This window comes from Gobius niger, assembly GCF_951799975.1.
Source record: "Gobius niger genome assembly, chromosome: 3".
Taxonomy (NCBI): Eukaryota; Metazoa; Chordata; class Actinopteri; order Gobiiformes; family Gobiidae; genus Gobius; species Gobius niger.
In genome coordinates, this window is record NC_136854.1 from 3,656,893 (window position 1) to 3,675,053 (window position 18,161).

The 18,161-nt window shown below is 44.7% G+C and overlaps 2 protein-coding genes across 2 annotated transcripts in view; both read right to left on the reverse strand.

Annotated features, from left to right (window-relative positions):
* The window catches only part of ttbk1a (tau tubulin kinase 1a), an 86,532-nt gene that overhangs the window by 60,360 nt on the left and 8,011 nt on the right, over nt 1–18,161 (reverse strand). The window contains exons 2-3 of the mRNA XM_079554127.1: nt 5,121–5,282; nt 2,159–2,306 (exon numbers count right to left, since the gene is read on the reverse strand). Coding sequence (XP_079410253.1) covers nt 2,159–2,306; nt 5,121–5,231 — 259 coding nt within the window. The 5' untranslated portion in view covers nt 5,232–5,282. The remainder of the gene's footprint in view (nt 1–2,158; nt 2,307–5,120; nt 5,283–18,161) is intronic.
* The window catches only part of LOC306960436 (solute carrier family 22 member 7-like), a gene marked incomplete at both ends in the record, with an annotated part of 70,376 nt that continues 59,673 nt past the window's right edge, over nt 7,459–18,161 (reverse strand). The window contains one exon of the mRNA XM_079552866.1: nt 7,459–7,567. Coding sequence (XP_079408992.1) covers nt 7,459–7,567 — 109 coding nt within the window. The remainder of the gene's footprint in view (nt 7,568–18,161) is intronic.

Here is an 18,161-nt window from a genome sequence, read left to right on the forward strand (position 1 = left end):
CTTTAACCAGTGGTGTTTTCATAATGATTGTTCTGAATGCTTGTATCCACTGTAATAGTGATGTTTGGAGAGGGCGACTGGGGGAATGTTCTCTGGGGAAATGAAAGAGAAAAAGGTTTGCTGTGTAACGATCACAACACGTCTCTACAACTCACAGCGAAACTACAAAACCACAGAGCAGAGCATGACGTGAAGAACTAGGATTGCTCCGTCTCTCCCGGAGCTCCTGCAGCAGTGGGAGTCTGTGATGCGTAATAATAAACGCTGTGACTCATGACGGGCCAATCACGCGGCTCGGCGCTGGTCACGTGATGCGGGCAGTTGTTGCGTAACGGTCACGGGTCGTTTCAGCTCGCGGCGCCGTCAGAAACACCACGGAGCAGAGCGGCGGTTCTGTTCCCTTTAAGGACAGTGTTTACAGGCTCTGCAGCTGTTAGTCACATCCGGCTCATCAGGAGTCTGAACATGACTTTACTGAACTCTCAGAACTCTCCAGAAGCTCTGAGGCTCTGAGGCTGTGGGAAAACACACCACAGGTTTGTGCAGAGTGAAACTGTCACTCTAGTCTTAAAGGTCCTATATCTGCAAAATCGACTTTTAGCCATGTTGTTATGCTGTTTCCTGTTTCATTCACGCATGTCTCTGAGCAGCTGCTCCGCCCTCTGCTGGTGAACCACTGAGTTGCTCCGTTGTGTCGTCAGAGCGGAGCAGAAGTGCTCAACGTCTGTAACGTAATGTCTTAATTCTGTACTTACGGCCTGACTTTAATTTGTAAAAAAGTGTTTTCATTATTTCTGTTGTAAGAAAGAAATACAGGAAGTGCCTGAGGCGATTCCAGGTCCGCTCTGCCCCTGTGGACAAAACGAACGCACCCCTGAGCGTCTGAACAGACGTCATGTGTGAAGAAGGAGCTCTTTCTAACCTACTCTGGACACGCCTGGTCTTTATTCTGACCTAACGATAATGTCACAGAGAAAAGCACGTTTGGCTACGAGGACTTTATTCATCCTTCCTAAAGAAGAGGCCACCCGCCACAAGTTGTTTTTTTCTCTGGGATTCGGCGACTTTCACCAAAACAGTGTTTTTCTGTGACTTCTCTGATGGATGTTTGTGAACCTTCACCAGAATCAAAGTGGATTCACTTTCATAACCAATGCGAGTCCCAATAACCTGATGGACCAGAGCGGTGAGTCAATCCAAACACGTGTTAGCGTGTGCGTCAGCGTGTGCGTCAGCGTGTGCGTTAGCGTGTGTGTTAGCGTGTGTGATAGCGCGTTAGCATGTGTGTGATTTTTTATTCTTTTGTTTTTTATTTTTTGGTTTATTTGGTCGGGACTGTGCATGTTAATGAACATACATGGGCCTCATGCATGTAAACAAGCCACACCGGATTGTAGCCTCACATTCATCCCGGCCTATTGTACATGTTTTTAGTAGTAGGGGAAACCGGAGTACCCGGAGGAAGCCTACACAGACACGGGGAGAACAAGCTCCACACAGAAAGGCCCCGTCCAGGTGGGAGTCGAACCCGGACCTTCTAGCTGTGAAGCACGAGCGCTAACCGCTGTGCCACCGCGCCGTTAGCGTGTGTGTTATTTATGAAGCTGTACTGCAGATGTCAACTCCTTATAACTGTATTGTGCAGTAACTTCAGTTTTTGCTGTGTATTTATATTTAGACTACTGCAAAACTTGTATGAGCGGAGAGAGGGGGCGGACTTAACTGAATCTACTTGTATTTATCACAAATATGAGTGCTCCATAGTGGTAGAGGCACACTATATCATATACATGCCTATACTTCACTTTGGGACGGCTAAAATAGCAGATACAGATCCTTTAAGGCCTATGACCCAATGACCTCACTACGCAGATCCCGCAGGTCTGTGGATTTCTGGGTCACACATTTACGGAGCATCTGAAGGGCAGCAGGACCAGCTCCTCCTGAACCAGCGCCTCCTCTGTCTGGATCAGGTAACTACATCGGCTCCAATAAATCTGAACCAGCCTTGCCAGTTGCCAAATACTTTCTTCTACCATGTTTTGGATTCTTGCCAACCTTTTGAGGAACCGTGACCAAACTCAATGTTCAAGATTTAAGCTTTGAAGCCCCACAGGCTGTGTTGGATAAACACAGAGAAAATGGAGGACACACTGACCTTGCAGCTTCTTGAGGACGGCCACCTCCATCTTGAGCACCTGCTTGGGCTGCTGCGCCGACTCCACCTTCAGAGCCACGTTCTCTCTGGTCAGAAGGTCCAGCGCCTCGTAGATCTCCCCGAATCCTCCGCCACCGATCTTCTTCAGCTGAGGGCCACAGCAGAGTCAGGACAACCTCTCTCTTTAGATATCAACAAACCGTGGGCTTGTTTCGTTTTAATGGCGTTCGAGGACGATGGTAACTGTTACACTGTTGATATCACTGGCATCGGTTAAAATATTTCTACATCCAGCCTATCAACACACACTAATTATGTTACGCTGTATCACTTGTGTGTGTTGATAGGCTAATGTCGGCGTCACATGACTTGTCTCCACAATGGCTATGTGGAAATATTTTTGACCGATTGTCGTCGACGTTTACTTTTTACCTATTGTTTACTCATGAATCCATAAATATCAACAACTCTAAACATAATCAAAGTTAGAATTAGAAGACAAGTTTGAAACAACGGGGTCTGTGCATGAAAGGTTTTTGGCTAACTTCCTGTTGGCCAGTGCCCGGTAAAGACGACTTCCTGTCCACATTTGAACGTAAATCAGGAAAGTGTATGGAGCACATCAGGAGCTTAAAAAGAGATTTCAAGCCTTATTTTGGAGTCTCAGCTTTGATATTTTATGTTTTATAATTTGAAAATATGTCTCTGTAAGAAGTAATGCTAATGATGAAAGATCTTGACTGGGGCTCCGCCTGCTGGCAGCTATAGGAATATTTTTCTTTAAAAACTTTCTCCAGCAGTGCGTGATAAACAGTTCGAGCTCAGAGTCGATAATGAAACGGCTAAATTTAACCGCTTTGTTCGAGGATTTACTTAAAACTACGTGAATGTTGTGAAATATGACTCCAGGAAACGTCAACACATGGTTTAAACATCAGTAAAGTCCATTTTGCAGGACATGTCCATCTTCATTTCAAGTGAAGCCGAGTGTCTCATAAAAATATGGTGCCATTTTACCATGTGTAAATTGGGGATGCACCGATCCGGTTCTGGTATTGGATATCGGAGCTGACACTGGTAAAAAATACGATATCGGGTAGCGGTTACAAATATCCGAGTTTTGGCTCTCACCGCTTTAAAAACACAACTTTTACCACTTAAATCTAAGTCATTTTGAAGGAGAGAATCTGAGGAATCCAATCGCTGAGTTAGTTTTAACCTCCGTGAATGTATTTTAAACGCATAATGTCGCAGTTAGCATCAGTATGCTAAAGCTAGTGGGAGCTAATGCTAATGAAAACTAACTAAGGTTGGGTCAGATAATCAAATAGAAATACTTAAAGTAGTCTAATAAAATAAAAGAGCCACTGCTGAAGCCAAGTGTTGGTATTTTAGTTAAAGAAATAACTGATCAGACATGTTTGTAATGGTCAGACACTTCATGAGAGTTGTTTATTAATGTGACCTAAAGTCATTTACTCAAGGACGTTTAGTGCAGAAAAGTCATCCTTGTTTAATGTTCATCCAAGAGTTATAATTGATAATTGATCAGTAGCATCATGACAAGGAAATATGTCTTTATTGATCTTAAAATGGAGAAAAGAGTCAGTTCAATCGCTCAGAGAACGATACTTTTAAGGAAGTTTCTTGGTATGGGTAAATATCGGATATCGGTAGATACTCAAACCCTAGTATCGGTATCAGAAGCAAAAAATCTGGATTGGTGCATCTGTAATGTTAAATTAGCATTGGCCTTTAGCTTCAAGGCTAAAACACTTTCAGTTATTCATCTGTCAGCATTGCTAACTCTTCATAAGAATAAACCAGGACAGGAAACAGCCGTTAGCCTACAGGAAGTTAGCATCATGTGAAACATTCCGTGCACAGAGGCTGTATCCGAATGTCCACAATATTCACTATATAGTCACTATATAGTCACTATATAGTCACTATATAGTGACTATATAGTGGTCACATGTTGTAGGTGTGTCCGAATGTCCAGAGAGAAAAAAGTAGTGCACTCGAAATTTCCCACAATGCATCTCGACAAGTTGTGAGCATCGATGGTCACTAAACGGGTCAATATAGACCACAATGCATTGCGAGAGTGGGAGAAGAGCCTGATAGAGACAGGTCTTTGAACTAAACACGACTGAAGTAAATCAGCTGTTTCAGTCGTGTGTTGAATGAACGACCTAAATATAAACGGCTATGGTGAAAAGATGCTAACGTTAGCTGCTAACCTTTAGCTGGAGCTGTTAAATGACCGACAGCTTCCTCTCGAATAATCCAAGCCATTCATGTAAAATCCATGTGAAGTAAAAGCGTATCTGACTCGTATTTATCCATAAATATTCTCTGAGTTTGGTTTTTATCACAGAAATACTTTATTCCCGGAGTTTAGCGACTTTTAGCAGATGTCGTCACTCAACTGCTGGCGCTTCAGACACCGGGCTCTGACCGACTCTCGGCACGTCTGTGAGCTAATGCTGGAGTGATTTTTTTTTTTCTTCCTTTTTTTGTGATGATAGTTTTAATTTAAGGGTAGTCAACTCATTTTTGTCATTTTTTCGTCCATTTTTCAATGTTTTCTCACTTTTTTGTCCAATTTTCATCATTGTTTTCGTCTCAGTTTTGTTGCTATTTTCACAGCTTTTTTCCAGAAGCTTTTGGGCTGGGGTAAAGCCAAACTGGAGAAAATGTAGTAGTGTCTTGTGTCCGAATCGCCAAGAGAATCAGTGACTATATAGTGACTATATATTGCGGGCCCATGTATTGAATGAGGGATTAGGGAATAGTGTGGACATTCGGATACAGCCAGAGTGTTTATGTTTTTCTTCTGTATTTACAGGTATTGTGTTTCCAGGCGACTATCGGATGCCCGCGTACGGAGCTCCCGGGCGGCTCGTGTTCCCGGGACGGCGAGGGCAGCCGCCGTGCGTTGGCGAGCGCGGGGACTCACCACTTTCCATCGGTCCTTGACCATGCAGTTGGGGGGCAGGATGTCGGCCTGCTCGGACGCGCCGCCGTTCATGTTGTTGTTGTCCTGCAGCCCGGGCACTAGGCACTGCATCTGCCACCCGGACAGCACTCGAGCAGCTCCCAGCTTAAACGAGCCATTTATCTGCCCCACAGGAAGCACACGCACACACAGGAAGTCACATGACACAGAGAGAGAGACGCCGCGTTAGACAGGTTCACACAGAGCGCTCCATCGCCTGCCGCTGCCGGATCCGCGTCACGGAGAGTCCGCCATCTTGGACAGCGCCGTACGGCAGCACCACATGGACAAACTACCTGTACGTACTTTTAACCTCTTACCACCCGCCAAAACCAAATCCATTCTCTCCTCTATGCCATTGTCGTCACTCTTTATTTCCCTTGTGTGTTTTTGTCACTTTTTATTACTTTTTTGCTGCTCTTTTGTCACTTTTTTGCTGAATTTTTGTCTTTTTTTGCTGGATTTTTGTCACTTTTGTGCTGGATTATCTTTTTTTGCTGGATTTTCATCTTTTTTTGCTGGATTTTTTTTTTTTTTTTTTTTGCTGGATTTTTGTCATTTTTTTGCTGGATTTTTGTCATTTTTTGCTGGATTTTTGTCTCTTTTTGCTGGATTTTCATCTTTTTTTGCTGGATTTTTGTCTCTTTTTGCTGGATTTTTATCTTTTTTTTAATGAATTTTTGTCTCTTTTTGCTGGATTTTCATCTTTTTTTGTTGGATTTTTGTCTCTTTTTGCTGGATTTTCATCTTTTTTTGCTGGATTTTTTTCTCTTTTTGCTGGATTTTCATCTTTTTTTGCTGGATTTTTGTCTCTTTTTGCTGGATTTTCATCTTTTTTTGCTGGATTTTTGTCTCTTTTTGCTGGATTTTCATCTTTTTTTGCTGGATTTTTATCTTTTTTTTGCTGGATTTTTGTCATTTTTTATTGCTCTTTTGTCGCTTTTTTTTGTCACTTTTTGCGCTTTTTTGTTTTTGTTGTCCTCATTTTCTTCTCGTTTGTTTTGAAGAAGCTTTTAGATTGGGAGAATTTGGAGAAAACATGTTCAAGTGGGATTTAAAAGGTTAACAGATGTTTCAACACTTGTTTTAGTCAACTCATTTATGTAACTTTTCTTTTTTTCATTTTTTTATCACATTTTTGTCAAATTATGTAACTTTTTTGTCACATTTTTACCACATTTTTGTATTTTTTTTGTCACATTTTGTCACATTTTTGTCATTTTTTCATCAATCTTTTATCAAATATTTGTCATTTGTCACAGAAAGGCCCCGCCCAGGAGGGAATCGAACCCGGGACCTTTGACGCACAAGCACTAACCGCTTTTCTTTACTTTGATATTAAAACTGAGATGTTAAAGGTGTTTTGTGCAGCTTTTATCAGGAAATGACCTTGATATTTGTGCGTAATTTAACTTTTCGTGACCCAGCGGGTGTATGGGAGTTCAGCATGGCACCCTTTTGATTCAAATAATTGCTAACTCAATAAAAATAGCTGTGTTTTCATTCTTATTAAAGGTTTAGTATTGGAAATCCATTTGTTTTGTCCTTCAGACGTTGGTCATGACTCACTTTTCTTCAAATTTCCCATCAATTTTTTCTCAAATTTTGATCAAATTTTTGTAATTTTTTGTCACATTTTTGTCACATTTTTGTCATTTTTTTGACATTTTTTTGTCATTTTTCATTCATTTTTTTAGCATTTTTTTGTCATTTTTTGTAATTTATTGTCACGTTTTTGTCATTTTTTTGTCAAATTTTTATCACATTTTTGTAATTTTTTTCTCACATTTTTGTCACATGTTTGTCATTTTTCATCAATTTTTTATAAAAAAATTTGTCACATTTTTGTATTTTTTTTCTTCACATTTTGTCACATTTTTGCTAACTCAATAAAAACAGCTGTGTTTTCATTCTTATTAAAGGTATCTAGTATTGAAAATCCATTTGTTTTGTCCTTCAGCCGTTGGTCATGACTCACTGTTCTTCAAATTTCCCATTTTGTCTAATATGTGTCCCAACCACCATGTAATTCCAATGGGAAGCCCACAGGGACATGTCTTTTCCTCGCCCTTTTTGTACAATATTAAACTAGTAATAAGCGGGCGAGTGTTTCTTAGTGCATAAACAGATACATTTTGTCCACGTGGTGTCGCCGTACAAAGCTGTCCAACATGGCGGACCCGTGATGCGTACGAATCCGGCGGAGACAGTCGGTCACAGCGATGTTAATGTCAAACATTATTCCAGGCATTAGAAACGGCCGCTGCCAAAACGAAGCCATTCGTTTGAGCTGATCAGGCTACAGGCCGCAGGGGGAGGGGCCGGGGCTGAGGGGGAGGGGCCAGGGCTGAGAGGGAGGGGCTAGGGCTGAAGAGGGAGGGGCCAGGAGTGAGGAGGAGGGGTCAGGGCTGAGGAGGGAGGGGCAGGAGATTAAAGGGGAGTGTATCGGACAGTTTATTTTGAAGTTTTGTTTTCCGGTGTGGAGCGCTTCCTGTTTGGGAGGAAGTAGAACCCACCCGCCCTATTCTATTTGAACATTTCCTACTTCCTCCCAAACAGGAAGCGCTCCACACCGGAAAACAAAACTTCAAAATAAACTGTCCGATACAGGGAGGACATGGGAACCAGAGGGTTTGGGGTGGGGTTATATAGGGGGTTGGGGGTGGGGTTTCATAGGGTTTTGGGGCGGGGCTGAGTGCGTGGTGTGTGATGGTATTTGCAGAAACCGCAGCAAATATCATGTCTGCACCAAGAAGCAGAAGAGACCTGGACTCTCCGAAATCCAAAGAGCGATCCAAAAGAAAACCAACATCTCCATTCAGCCGAACCGCCTGGCTTTGAAAGTAACACATGCTCCCGGCCTTTAGCTGCACGAGGATTACTTATTATGGATGAGTAACAGTCAGAAATGCTCAGTTCAAGTCAAGACATCGGTCAGCGAAGCCCAAACCCGCCCAGACTGTTCTCATCGAGGTCAGTGTTCTGAGATCTGTCGAATACCTGGAAGATCGAGAACCGACACGTCGTCTATAATCGTCCAAAGCATCGTTTTTGACTCCGCAAGATCTTATTCCTACGATAAAATCATTTCAGAGAATGTGTTTCCATCAGACCAGAAGAGTTTTGTCTTTACATGTGTCATCTACAAAGGGTGCCATTCACCTACTTGTATTACAGGAGAATGGTGCCACCTGCTGTCAGACTTATCCAGGACAACGCTCATAAATGCAGATAAATACTGCTGTATAAAACATGTCTATAGACTCAATAAACATGCCAGGAATATAAATAACCACGTTGCATAAACCCAAGAAAAAGTGACTCATATTTGACTCATACAATTGACCTTTCGCAAAAGCCCCGCCCCCTTAGTTACTGTCGCCAACGCCGTCAAGAAGTGGAGTTTAACACATGCCATAGCGGGGAGGCAGACGCTGAGTGTGTCTCTTTTAACCTCTTAACTCCCGCCTGAACCGAGAGGATATTTTTCCTCACGTCATCAGATTTTTTTCCCATCTTTTTTTTGTTGGGTATTCAACTCATTTTTGTAACTTTTTTGTCATTTTTTTGGTCATTTTTTTGTCACATTTTTGTAATTTTTTTGTCACATTTTTGTAATTTTTTAGTCATTTTTTTGTAACATTTTTGTCACATTTTTGTCATTTTTTTGTCCTTTTTTTGTCACATTTTTGTCATTTTTTGTCATTTTTTTGAAACATTTTTGTCACATTTTTGTCATTTTTTTGTCATTTTTTGTGTCACATTTTTGTCACATTTTTGTAATTTTTTGTCATTTTTTTGTAACATTTTTGTCACATTTTTTGCCAATGTCTTGTGACATTTTTGCCACATTTCCATCATTGTTTTCGTCTCAGTTTTGTTGCTATTTTTTCCAGAAGCTTTTAGATTGGGGTAAAGCCAAACTGGAGAAAAAGTGCTCGGTTCAGGTGGGTTTAGGTTCAGGTGGGTTTAGGTTTAGGTGTGTTTAGGTTTAGGTTAAGGTTTAGGTTTAGGTTTAGGGTTAGGTTTAGGTTTAGGTTAAGGGTTAGGTTTAGGTTTAGGGTTAGGTTTAGGTTTAGGGTTAGGGTTAGGGTTAGGGTTAGGTTTAGGGTTAGGGTTAGGTTTAGGTTTAGGTTAAGGGTTAGGTTTAGGTTTAGGGTTAGGTTTAGGTTTAGGGTTAGGGTTAGGGTTAGGGTTAGGTTTAGGGTTAGGGTTAGGTTTAGGTTTAGGTTTAGGTTAAGGGTTAGGTTAAGGGTTAGGTTAAGGGTTAGGTTAAGGTTAAGGTTTAGGTTTAGGTTTAGGGTTAGGTTTAGGTTAAGGGTTAGGGTTAGGGTTAGGGTTAGGTTTAGGTTTAGTTGGAGCGTTGTCCTGTGGAGGTGAAGCTCCTCCATCGGCTGGACAGGACGGCTGGTAAACGAGTCTGACCATGGTTTACAAGTCAGCATCGTAGTGAAGCTTCGATCGTCAACTGGACTGGGTTTGGTCGAGTTTAGGATGGTTCACTTCGCCTCAGCAGCAGAGCAGAACAAAGACTTACTCACTGTGATACTGTAAACTACATGAATAAGTGGGTGTGGTCAGTCTTTTACAGTATAAGCCCCTCAAGCTTGGGTTCAGCCTCACATCCCGACCACAAGAGCTGAGAAGAAGCTTCTTTGAAACGTCCTCAACCCAGTCCAGTCGACACATTTAGCTTCACTTCGATGAATACTTCCTGGAGGAATGAGAGCCAGGTTCGCAGGCACTGATTCTGTTTTGTTTTCAGCTTTCGAAGAGGAAAAAGCAGCTCCACTCTCTTCTATTTCTGGAGAATAACAGTTAGCGACGGTTGCGAAAGGTCAATATCAAAGAGAGAAATGATCTGTAGGGGGCAGTATCGCGCCCAACTGTGTAGAGTCGGCTGAAATGTACAAGAAAAGAAGAACCGAAATGTGACACATGTAAAGTCATGATTGGTCTGATGAAAACAAAAGCTCCGTTGTCGTTTTCGCCTCCTCATACAGTGCATGTTTTCTCAGTAAAAAAAGGGCATTCGTTTGGGAAGGCGCTGTCGCCGAGCGCGTGAGTGGCGCCTCCCGCTGGCGTTCGTCAGCGAAGAGTCAATGTGTTTTCTGTGTAAGTGTGACTGAACGCTGAGCTTCCTCCTCAGTCTCACACTCGGATCAACACGTTTATTTCTGTGATCTGGCTCCGGCGTGGGTTTTTCTCTCTTTGTCCGTCAGAACTCGGGCTGATGCTGTTTAACGATGCCAAGATCGAAACAAAGGTGTAGGTACGACTGGGAGCGAGAAAGTAAAAGTGTAGATACAGACGGCATCTCTGGGATTGCCCATATATGGTCGTGTTTGAAAAAGTTAACCCCTGAACTCCCACCTGAACCGAGCACATTTTCTCCAGTTTGGCTTTACCCCAATCCAAAAGCTTATGGAAAAAAGGTGTGAAAATAGCAACAAAACTGGGACGAAAACAGTGATGGAAATGTGACAAAAAAGTGATGAAAAATTGATGAAATAGTGACAAAAATGTCAAACAAATGTCACAAGAAATTGACCAAAATGTGACAGAAAAAAATTATGAAAATATGATAAAAAATTGGACAAAAAAAGCCCAAAAAAAAATGCCACAAAATGTGACAAAAATATGCTAAAAAATTGACGAAAAAATGAAAAAAAATGTGACAAAAATGAGTTGAATACCCAATAAAAAAATGATGGAAAAAAACATCTGATGACGTGAGGAAAAAGATCCTCTCGGTTCAGGCGGGAGTTAAGAGGTTAAGGGGGAAAACAATTTAGAAAAAAATCCAAACTTTCTCTAATTATTCAGTAATGGCTTAAACAAATGCTGAATTATGAATATAGTTTTCTACAAAATAAAGATACAAAGACAAGGAGAGGAGCAAAGTGGTTCTACAGCCCATAGATACATAAATAAAGGAGAATGCTAACATGATGCTACATGTTAGCATCGGGCTAATGCTAACGCTAGTTAATGCTTGCTACGACTGCCGTTTTTTCGCTTCTACTGAACAATCTGCTGTGAATAAACATCCATATGGACCCGATTTAGACTTGACTTTATTTATGTGATAAATAAGTTTATGTTTTGCCAGAAAATGGATAAAAAGACTAAAAAATGGTGTTTCCCAAAGATTGTGTTTTCCCCTTTGGTGAAGCCACGCCCCCTTCTATGACGAGATGCGTCTGTATCTATCGAAAGCAGGTACAGAAAAAGATGTAGTTTTAGATTAAAGTTTTGAAGCTGTTGGTGTTGAAAAGGGAAACAAAGTAAGGAAAATGTGGGGGGAAATTTGAGAGAAAGTGGAACATGTTAGAAAAAAACAAAATGGGGGTTAAAATGGAGATAACATTAGGAAAATGTAAAAATTGTATGTTTATGCCCTTTCGTAGTTAAAGCAGCACTAAGTAACATGTTTACCTTAATAAATCCTCCCCGTCTTCCCTCTGGGGGTAATACAAGTGTTAAAGGGATGATTGGGGGGTCTTTCATCGCCCCCTGGTGTCTCTGGCAACAAAACCACATTTGCAACTTTCCTGCCACCGGGCGGAGTCACCAATACACACTAATGGAATCACAAAGAAGAAGCTAACAGGCTAACGGGCAAAGCTAACTGTGGGCTAGCGCCACTTAAACAGTATTTACAGCCACGTTTGAGTGAAAAAGTGTAAATAAAAAATATCCCTCTGTCCCTTTGTCTTTTCTGTCAGTGTAGTATTTACTCTCACGGACAATTAAAGAGTAAAAAACACAACATGTACGACACCTGCAGTGGCGCTGATGGCCTCTAGGGGCATGAGTTACTTAGTGCTGCTTTAAAGGAAGCAAACAAATGATACAAATGTAAAAGAAATGAAATGGAAGGAAAAGGAAAAACATTATTAATCTGTTTTAAGGTTCTATTTGACCAATATTTTAGTGTAAGGTATCGGTATCGTGGACAAAGTATCGTTTAAGTTCTGGTATCGATAAAATGTAACAGCACCCAGCCTTAGTCCCGTAACTTGCAACGATTTATTCCAAACGAGGCTTCGATCAACAGCTGGAAACATCTGGATTGCTCAAATTCTGCGATGTTTGGCGGCTAATTGCTAACGGCTAAAGGGAACATACATTGACGCACTAGCTTGCCTGTACTGTTCACATATGTTTGGACAGAACGCCGGCGCCGCCTCTCCTTCTGTCTGTGGCACTGGCTGTCCTGCGTTGCCATGGAGATCAGCTGCATTATGTCACTTTTAAGGCTCATTCATACTTCATAAAACGCAGAGAACTTTTTTTGTCATTTTGTTCTTTTCCCTGAGAGCTGTATGAACAAAAGGAAGTCATTTTTGCCTTGCAACCATGGAAACGCCTTGTCACTGAAGACATTCCCATCCATCTTCCACCTGTCTGTTTCCGGGTCGGGGGGGCAGCCGTTGGAGCTGCCCAAATCACACAGGACCAGCCCCTCATAGCGCCCCCTGCAGGTGGTGGGTCCACAGAAGGACGGCCTCATGGTTCTGACCTGTTGGTCTCTCAGAAGGAGCACGAAGCCCCCGACACCAGAGCTCCAGGATCATTGGTTGGTGACAGTTCCAGGAGTGAGCAAAGTTATTGCGCTTAAGGAAGTATGAATGAGCCTTTAGTTTTTTGCAGACAGTTTCCAGATGTTTTCAGCTGTTCAACCATCAACCACATTGAGGTCAAAGCCTGGTTATCAATCATTAATGAATGTATAAAAGTGTCTGAGCTAAATGCTAACCCAAATTCAGTTCAGTTCTGCATTTTGTGGCTCGGATTCACATCCAGTGGCCACAAATATGATCTTAGATAGAATAGAATACAATAGAAATGATGTAAATGGATAGAACACTCAATTCTAACCAGTCCAGGAGTCGTTGGCTAACGAAATGTACACATTTGTCGGAACAGGCTCATACGCCTAAAGGTATTTCTATGATGTCACCACAACACTGTGAAAAAATGCACTGTATGAAAAACTATTGTTTTTGGTTTTGTTTCTTCACCGAGTTCTGCAGCTTTGAGAAAAAAACACGTGAACAGATCATACGAGGAGCAAAAACACAAGCTAACGATAGGGCTAACGATAGAGCTAACAGAGGAGCTAACAGAGGAGCTAAAGGAGGAGCTAACAGAGGAGATAACAGAGGAGCTAACAGAGGAGCTAACAGAGGAGCTAACAGAGGGGCTAACAGAGGACATAACAGAGGAGCTAACAGAGGAGCTAACAGAGGACATAACAGAGGAGCTAACAGAGGAGCTAACAGAGGAGCTAAAGGAGGAGCTAACAGAGGAGCTAACAGAGGAGATAACAGAGGAGCTAACAGAGGAGCTAACAGAGGGGCTAACAGAGGACATAACAGAGGAGCTAACAGAGGAGCTAACAGAGGACATAACAGAGGAGCTAACAGAGGAGCTAACAGAGGAGCTAAAGGAGGAGCTAACAGAGGAGCTAACAGAGGAGCTAACAGAGGAGCTAAAGGAGGAGCTAACAGAGGAGATAACAGAGGAGCTAACAGAGGAGCTAACAGAGGGGCTAACAGAGGACATAACAGAGGAGCTAACAGAGGAGCTAACAGAGGAGCTAACAGAGGAGATAACAGAGGAGCTAACAGAGGAGCTAACAGAGGGGCTAGCAGAGGGGCTAACAGAGGAGCTAACAGAGGAGCTAACAGAGGAGCTAACAGAGGAGATAACAGAGGACATAACAGAGGAGCTAAGAGAGGAGCTAACAGAGGACATAACAGAGGAGCTAGCAGAGGAGCTAACAGAGGAGCTAACAGAGGAGCTAACAGAGGGGCTAACAGAGGAGCTAACAGAGGACATAACAGAGGAGCTAACAGAGGAGTTAACAGAGGGGCTAACAGAGGAGCTAACAGAGGAGCTAACAGAGGAGCTAATAGAGGGGCTAACAGAGGAGCTAACAGAGGACATAACAGAGGAGCTAGCAGAGGAGCTAACAGAGGAGCTAACAGAGGACATAACAGAGGAGCTAGCAGAGGAGCTAACAGAGGACATAACAGAGGAGCTAACAGAGGAGCTAACAGAGGAGCTAACAGAGGAGCTAACAGAGGAGCTAACAGAGGACATAACAGAGGAGCTAGCAGAGGAGCTAACAGAGGAGCTAACAGAGGAGCTAACAGAGGGGCTAACAGAGGAGCTAACAGAGGAGTTAACAGAGGGGCTAACAGAGGAGCTAACAGAGGAGCTAACAGAGGAGCTAATAGAGGGGCTAACAGAGGAGCTAACAAAGGACATAACAGAGGAGCTAGCAGAGGAGCTAACAGAGGAGCTAACAGAAGAGCTAACGATAGAGCTAACAGAGGAGCTAACGATAGAGCTAACAGAGGAGCTAACAGAGGACATAACAGAGGAGCTAACAGTGGAGCTAACAAAGCTAACGGTGCTGCTAACAGAGGAGCTAACAAAGCTAACGGTGCTGCTAACAGTGGAGCTAACAAAGCTAACGGTGCTGCTAACAGTGGCGCTAACAGTGCTAACGTGCCTGGAGCCGGTCCTTGCTGTTCCATGCCGTTCCATGCAGGGCCATGTCATGTGATTCATGCACAGCTCAGGCGCGCTGCGTTTCCAGGGCGACCAGCGGCGCCACACCGCCCCCCGCTGGACGCTCTGGGAATGACAGGCTTTTTTTCTTTTTTTTTTTTTTTTCTTTGTTCTTTCTGCAGAGATTTCAGCCAGTTTAAACGCCGCGGCCGGGTCTCCGGAGCCGACACGGTCCGAGCGCGAGGCCAAAGCGAGGCCCGAGGAGCAGCAGCTGGTCACACGAGGTCATGTGAGGTCACTGGGAGAGAGCTGGGCTTTTACATTCATGTTTTCTTAAAGGGGAGACAGCCATGTTTTAATATTTACAAACATTCCATCAAACAGAGGAAATTCAGATTTTTAAATCAGGCAAAATGGATGAATCGACTTCTGTGTAAAAAAGTGTTTTAGATCATTGCGGCTGTATGAGTGGTCTCAGCATGGCGCCTTTAAATTTTTTCCACATATAAACATATAGCATATTATTCAACCCCTTAACTCTCACCTGAACTGAGCACATTTTCTCCAGTTTGTGACAAGTGTGACAAGAAAGTGAGAAAACGTTGAAAAATTGCTGAAAAAGTGGCAAAAATGTCACAAGAAATTGACAAAAAATGGACGAAAAAGTGTCAAAAATGTGACAAAAAAATGACAAAATATTGGATAAAAAATTGTCGAAAAAATGACAAAATGTTACAAAAAAAAATACAAAAATGTGGTAAAAAATGGGACAAAAAACAATACAAAAATTTGACAAAAAAAATGACAAAAATGTGATAAAAAATTGATGAAAAAATGACAAAAAAGTTGCAAAAATGAGTTGAATACCCAACAAGAAAAAGATCCTCTCGGTTGAGGCGGGAGTTAAGAGGTTAAATCAGCATTTGTTTTATGTTTGATATGTGGATTTCTGAGCATCAGTGTTTCTGTTGAGATTTACGGCTTTACTTAAGATTTTAACAACGCCGGCCAGAGAAGAATCATCTAAAACTACAATGGGACATTTTGAAAACCATGTCTGTGAATCAAATCTGTATATAAAAAGTCTGTAAGTGTTTTTAGCGCATTTCTCATCACTGACGATAAACGTGTCCCCATGACAACGCCCAGCTCTCTCCAGCAGTGACCCACACGCTTGTATGAGCGGCGCCGCTGCCCCCGGCGTTCCCTCGCGGCCGCCGTGACCGTGTCGGCGGCGGACACCAGGGGGCGCCGCAGGAGACGGGGCTCACCATAGTTCTGAGCTCCCGGAAAACCTGTCGGCTTACAACGAATCCTGAGCGCGACAAAGCCCTCCCCGAGTTTCCCTAGAGAGACCACAAGAGGGCGCGGTTACAACGAGCCACGCCCACAGAGGCGCCGTTACAACAGGCCACGCCCACAGAGGCGCCGTTACAACGAGCCACGCCCACAGAGGCCACAAGAGGGCGCCGTTACAACAGGCCACGCCCACAGAGACCACAAGAGGGCGCCGTTACAACAGGCCACGCCCACAGAGACCACAAGAGGGCGCCGTTACAACAAGCCACGCCCACAGAGGCGCCGTTACAACAGGCCACGCCCACAGAGACCACAAGAGGGCGCCGTTACAACGAGCCACGCCTACAGAGGCGTCGTTACAACGAGCCACGCCCACAGAGGCGCCGTTACAACGAGCCACGCCCACAGAGGCCACAAGAGGGCGCCGTTACAACAAGCCACGCCCACAGAGGCACCGTTACAACAGGCCACGCCCACAGAGGCCACAAGAGGGCGCCGTTACAACGAGCCACGCCCACAGAGGCCACAAGAGGGCGCCATTACAACGAGCCACGCCCACAGAGGCGCCGTTACAACGAGCCACGCCCACAGAGGCGTCGTTACAACGAGCCACGCCCACAGAGGCCACAAGAGGGCGCCATTACAACGAGCCACGCCCACAGAGACCACAAGAGGGCGTCGTTACAACGAGCCACGCCCACAGAGGCCACAAGAGGGCGCCGTTACAACGAGCCACGCCCACAGAGGCCACAAGAGGGCGTCGTTACAACGAGCCACGCCCACAGAGGCCACAAGAGGGCGCCGTTACAACGAGCCACGCCCACAGAGGCCACAAGAGGGCGCCGTTACAACGAGCCACGCCCACAGAGGCCACAAGAGGGCGTCGTTACAACGAGCCACGCCCACAGAGGCCACAAGAGGGCGCCGTTACAACGAGCCACGCCCACAGAGGCCACAAGAGGGCGTCGTTACAACGAGCCACGCCCACAGAGGCCACAAGAGGGCGTCGTTACAACGAGCCACGCCCACAGAGGCCACAAGAGGGCGCCGTTACAACGAGCCACGCCCACAGAGGCCACAAGAGGGCGCCGTTACAACGAGCCACGCCCACAGAGGCCACAAGAGGGCGTCGTTACAACGAGCCACGCCCACAGAGGCCACAAGAGGGCGCCGTTACAACAGGCCACGCCCACAGAGACCACAAGAGGGCGCCGTTACAACGAGCCACGCCCACAGAGGCCACAAGAGGGCGTCGTTACAACGAGCCACGCCCACAGAGACCACAAGAGGGCGCCGTTACAACGAGCCACGCCCACTGAGACCACAAGAGGGCGCCGTTACAACGAGCCACGCCCACAGAGGCCACAAGAGGGCGTCGTTACAACGAGCCACGCCCACTGAGACCACAAGAGGGCGCCATTACAACAAGCCACGCCCACAGAGGCACCGTTACAACGAGCCACGCCCACAGAGGCCACAAGAGGGCGCCGTTACAACGAGCCACGCCCACAGAGGCCACAAGAGGGCGTCGTTACAACGAGCCACGCCCACAGAGGCCACAAGAGGGCGTCGTTACAACGAGCCACGCCCACAGAGGCGCCGTTACAATGAGCCACGCCCACAGAGGCGCCGTTACAACGAGCCACGCCCACAGAGACCACAAGAGGGCGTCGTTACAACGAGCCACGCCCACAGAGGCGCCGTTACAACGAGCCACGCCCACAGAGGCGCCGTTGCAACGAGCCACGCCCACAGAGACCACAAGAGGGCGCCGTTACAGGAGAGTTTCCCTAATTGTCGAGTGTTTTCCCATCGGAAGGAAATCTAAAATAAGACCCACATCTGTCCGTCCCTGCATTAAACAGCTGCACGTCAGACGAGGGGCCACAGTTCCCTCATGTCAAATTGAGATCGATCTGAGCGGTTACTGTGTAAACCCAAAAACCAAAGGCTGCAGTGATTTTCGAGTAGTGTTTGTGCTGAGAGCGAACAGCAGGTGGCGCTGTGCAGATGTTCTGTCTCTGAAGGTTTGTCCCCGTCGTGTTTACAGAGGGCGATTCAGACACATTTTCATCAGGTATTTAACACTTGTTTAAGCGGGCTTGTACTTTTGAATACTTCAGTACTTTCAAATACTTTCATTTGAAGTAATAGTTTAGCTTCTCTCACGTTTGTCCC